General features: G+C 40.4%; 1 protein-coding gene across 3 annotated transcripts in view; it reads left to right on the top strand.

The window, feature by feature from the left end:
• Positions 1-5,289, top strand: part of focad (focadhesin) — an 85,811-nt gene that overhangs the window by 64,090 nt on the left and 16,432 nt on the right. For all 3 annotated transcript variants that reach the window (XM_023982429.2, XM_023982430.2, XM_023982428.2), the window contains exons 29-30: positions 1,351-1,501; positions 1,731-1,850. In XM_023982429.2, the coding sequence (XP_023838197.1) occupies positions 1,351-1,501; positions 1,731-1,850 (271 nt within the window). The remainder of the gene's footprint in view (positions 1-1,350; positions 1,502-1,730; positions 1,851-5,289) is intronic.

Here is a 5,289-nt window from a genome sequence, read left to right as displayed (position 1 = left end):
GCAAATATTCAGACCCCTTGACTTTTCAACATTTTGTTACGTTACAGCCTATTCTAAAATGAATTAAATTGTTATTTTTCCTCATTCATTTACACACAATACCCCATAACGCAAAACAAAAACAGGTTTTTAGAAAATTTTTGCAAATGTATTACGAATAAAAACAGAAATATTACATTTACATACAATACAGTCAAAAGTTTGACACCCTACTCATTCAGGGTTTTCTTTATTTTTACTATTTCTACATGTAAATAATATTAAGACAAAAACTATGAAATAACACAATGGAATCATGTAGTAACCAAAAAAGTGTTAACTTGTTTAGGCTGCAGGGGGCGTATTGAAAAACTGGAAAATATGTGCAATTTTCAAACGGCCTCTTAATCATTTTTTGCTCTTACAATATGCATATTGTTATTACTATTGGATAGAAAACAGTCTCTAGTTTCTAAAACCGTTTTAATTATTTCTCTAAGTGGAACAGAAACTATTTTTTACGTCCATTTCCTTCCGGAAGTGAGATTTCCAAAAATCGATGTCGCTCTTCGAGCCCTTGTCTATAAAAGGGCATGTCACTTAGGACTGTAGAACACGTCATACGCCTTCCCTGTGTGTCATGCGGAAGCGAGAGTTGAAATCAGTTGATTATCTCGTCCTGTATTTGAACACAGCCTCTTTGATTGAGTGTTGCGCAGTTTATTTTTCTTTCTGGGCGCGAAGTAGCACCTGGACTCGGCCTCTGGAAAACACTCTGTAAAGGTGAATATGATCTCTGGCTTAGATTTTATTTGATACATGTCACAATATCATCCTAAAGTATGTTATTTCAATATACTTTAATTATATTATTGAAATGTTTCTGGACTTTAGACGTGATGCGACGCAATAATTTTTTCAAGATGGAGAGGTAGCGTCGCACTGCCAGTGTGCTTGCTAATTCAAGAGGGTATTTGTTCGTTCTGGATCGAAATAAAGACGTTTCTGAACAAAGGACCCTTGAGAGAACATTCTGATGGAAGATCCACAAAGATAAGGACCCAATTTGGGATGTCTTTTTCATAATATCTGTCGAACTGTGCTAACCGCTACCGTTTGACTAGAATCAATGTTGCTGTGTGCTAGCTATTGTAGTAAGCTAATATAACGATATATTGTGTTTTCGCTGTAAACACTTCAACAATCGGAATATTGTCTGTATTCACAAGATATTTGTCTTTCATTAGCTATCCACCATATATTGTCTGAAATGATTTATTGATGCGTGCGTATGAGGTGGCAAGCTTTCAGTTTGTGCAACAATGTACTCCCCTACTATCTTCCGTTTTTCACTACCTCTCCTTTCTCCAGTGCGGGCTGTGTGCTGGGCCTAGGCCTGGTGCTGGGGGCCCTTAGTGGCAGTGGACAGACAGAGCACCGGGTCCGTGTGGGCCTCACCCTGGACAAGCTGCTGGAGGCCCTACAGGGGGACAGCAGCAGTCAGGGTCGCATGCTGCAGGAGGTATGGCCCAAATCTTCATATTAGTTTAGTTTATTTCKCATTCACTGCTGTTTTACTGTGTAGTGTCAAATTTGACACCTGAAGCAGGGTTTATAACGATGTCTTCCCTTAAATAAATAATTTATAAGGTTATTACCAGATAATATTTATAGTCTGCTCACCTTTTATAAATCATMATTTAAATGTCCATATGCTATCTCCTTCCCTCATTCCTTTCCTCCCTCCTAAGGTGTTGGCCTACTCTGTAGCAGGTGTGGGGGTGGCAGCCTTCAGTGGAGGGGTAGTTGATGCCCTTAAAGCAGAGGAGATCATGAGCGCTCTCCGTAGCATGACAGAGGAGAGCCAGCAGGTGAGATGGTACATTTTCATGAGTGTGCGAGGTTTGTGTGTGTGTGTAATGTTGTTAMCTTCTCTAGGGTAGGGGGCAGCATTCGGAATTTTGGATGAAAAGCATGCCCAAATTAAACTGCCAGCTACTCATCCCCAGAAGACAAGACWTGCATATTATTAGTATATTTGGATAGAAAACACTCWGAAGTTTCTAAAACTGTTTGAATCATATCTGTGAGTATAACAGAACTTATGTAGCAGGCGAAACCCCGAGGACAAACCATTCAGATTTCTTTTTTTTTGAGGTCACCCTGTTTTCAATGAGGTTTCATTGGGAATCCAGATTTCTAAGGGACTTGCTTGCAGTTCCTACCGCTTCCACTGGATGTCACCAGTCTTTAGAAATTGGTTGAGGTTATTCCTTTGTGTAATGAAGAAGTACGGCCATCTTGAAAAAGTGTCACTTCATGTGTACTGTTTGATAGAGGCGCAAGACCAGAAAGCATGCTTGAGTTTGTTTTCTTCCTGTATTAAACACAGATCATCCCGTCTTCAATTTGATCGATTATTTACTTTAAAAAAATACCTAAAGTTGTATTACAAAAGTAGTTTGAAATGTTTTGGCAAAGTTTACAGRTAACTTTTGAGATATTTTGTCGTCACGTTGCACAAGTTGTTTTTCTGGATCAAATGCGCCAAATAAATTGACATTTTGGATATATATTGACGGAATTAATCAAACAAAAGGWCCATTTGTGATGTTTATGGGACATATTGGAGTGCCAACAACAGAAGCTCGTCAAAGGTAAGGCATGAATTATATATTTTTTTCTGCGTTTTGTGTCGCGCCTGCAGGGTTGAAATGTTTTCTCTCTTTTGTTTACTATGGTGCTATGCTCAGATAATAGCATCGTATGCTTTCGCAGAAAAGCCTATTTGAATTCTGACATGTTGGCTGGATTCACAACACGTGTAGCTTTAATTTGGTATCTTTCATGTTATGATTTAATGAAAATGTGATTTTTATAGTAATTAATTAGAATTTGGCGCGCTGCATTTTCTCTGGCCTTTGGCCAAGTGAGACAGTAGCGTCCCGCCTAAACTCAGATTTTTGGATATAAATATGAACTTTACCGAACAAAACATACATGTATTGTGTAACGTGAAGTCCTATGAGTGTCATCTGATGAAGATCATCAAAGGTTAGTGATTAATTTTAACTCTATTTCTGCTTTTTGTTACTTCTCCCTTTGTCTGGAAAAATGGCTGTGTATTTCTGTGGCTATGTACTGACCTAACATAATCGCATGGTGTGCTTTCGCCGTAAATCCGTTTTGAAATCCGACACTTTGGTTGGATTAACGAGAGGTTTATCTTTAAAATGGTGTATAATGCTTGTATGTTTGAGGAATTTTAATTATGAAATTTCTGTTGTTTTGAAGTTGGCGCCCTGCAATTTCACTGGCTGTTGGTTAGGTGGGACGCTACCGTCCCACATACCCTAGACATACCCTAGAGAAGTTAATCTACAACTATACGTCTTTCCTGTGTTGTCCAGACTCCAGGTTTCTCATTGGCTCTTGGCCTAGTTGTTCATGTTAATGAGGTTTATTTGAACATGAGAGACACGAAACAACAAATATTCCAGAAAAATGCATGTCAAAAATGCTTATAAATTGATTTGCATTTTATGAGGGATAATAAGTATTTGACCTTCTGCCTATCAAAAACGAATTTCTGGGCTCCCAGGTGTCTTTTATACAGGTACGAGCAGAGTTAGGAGCACACTCTTAAAGGGAGTGCTCCTAATCTTCAGCTTGGTTCCCTGTTAAAATAGACAACTTGTCCATCAGATAGCAATCAATCAATCAGATTCCAAACTCTCCCAACCATGGGCCAAGACCAAAGAGCTCTCCAAGGATGTAGGACAAGATTGTAACCTACACAAGGGCTGGAAAATGGCCTACAAGACCATCGCCAAGCAGCTTGGTGAGAAAGGGGACAACAGTTCTGTGATTATTCGCAACTGGAGAAACACAAAAGAGCTGTCAATCTCACTCAGCCTGGGGCTCCATGCCAAGATCTCACCTTGTGGAGTTTGCAATGATCATGAGAACGGTGAGGAATAGTCCCAGAACTACCAGGAGGTATCTTGTCCAATGCTGCTCAAGGCAGCTGGGACCAAGTCATCAAGAAATTGGTAACACCACTAATGCGTGAAGGCACTGAAATCCTGGCAGCGCCGCAAGGTCCCTGCTCAGGAAAGACACATATAATGCCCGCTGAAGTTTGCCAAGTAACATCTGAATGATTCAGAGGACAACTGGGTGAACGTGTTGTGGTCAGATAAGACCAAAATGGGAGTTCTTTGGCATCAACACAACTTGCCGTGGTTGGGAGGAGGAGGAATGCTGCCTATGACCCAAGAAACCATCCCCACCGTCAAACATGGAGGTGGAAACATTATGCTTTGGGGTGTTTTTTCTGCTAAAGGGACAGGACAACTTCACCGCATCAAAGGGACGATGGACGGGGCCATGTACCGTCAAATCTTGGGTGAAAACCCCTCCTTCCCAGCCAGGGTATTGAAAATGGGTCGTGGATGGTATTCCAGCATGAACAATGACCCAAAAACACGGCCAAGGCAACAAAGGAGGGCTCAAGAAGAAGCACATTAAGGTCCTGGAGTGGCCTAGCCAGTCTCCAGACCTTAATCCCATAGAAAACTGTGGAGGGAGCTGAAGGTTCGAGTTGCCAAACGTCAGCCTCGAAACCTTAATGACTTAAAGAAGATCTGCAAAGAGGAGTGGGACAAAATCCCTCCTGAGATGTGTGCAAACCTGGTGGCCAACTACAAGAAACGTCTGACCTCTGTGCATTGCCAACAAGGGTTTTGCCACCAAGTACTAAGTCATGTTTGCAGAGGGGTCAAAACTTATTTCCCTCATTAAAATGCAAATCAAATTCATAACATTTTTGACATGCGTTTTTCTGGATTTTTTTTGTTGATATTCTGTCTCCACTGTTCATAATAACCTACATTAAAATTATAGACTGATCATTTCTTTGTCAGTGGGCAAAACGTACAAAATCAGCAGGGGATCAAAACTTTTTCCCTCACTGTTTGTGTAACTGAAGTCCTATGAGTGTCATCTGATGAAGATCATCAAAGGTTAGTGATTATTTTAACTCTATTTCTCTTTTTGTTACTTCTCCCTTTGTCTGGAAAATGGCTGTGTATTTCTGTGGCTATGTACTGACCTAACATAATCGCAGGGTGTGCTTTCGCCGTAAATCCGTTTTGAAATCGACACTTTGGTTGGATTAAGGAGGTTTATCTTTAAAATGGCTGTATAATGCTTGTATGTTTGAGGAATTTTAATTATGAAATTTCTGTTGTTTTGAATTTGGCGCCCTGCAATTTCACTGGCTGTTGGTTAGGTGGGACGCTACGTCCC

Source organism: Salvelinus sp. IW2-2015, linkage group LG37 (genome assembly GCF_002910315.2).
Source record: "Salvelinus sp. IW2-2015 linkage group LG37, ASM291031v2, whole genome shotgun sequence".
Taxonomy (NCBI): Eukaryota; Metazoa; Chordata; class Actinopteri; order Salmoniformes; family Salmonidae; genus Salvelinus; species Salvelinus sp. IW2-2015.
Note: the sequence above shows the minus strand (reverse complement) of the source record. Positions and strands in the feature narration are given on the sequence as shown.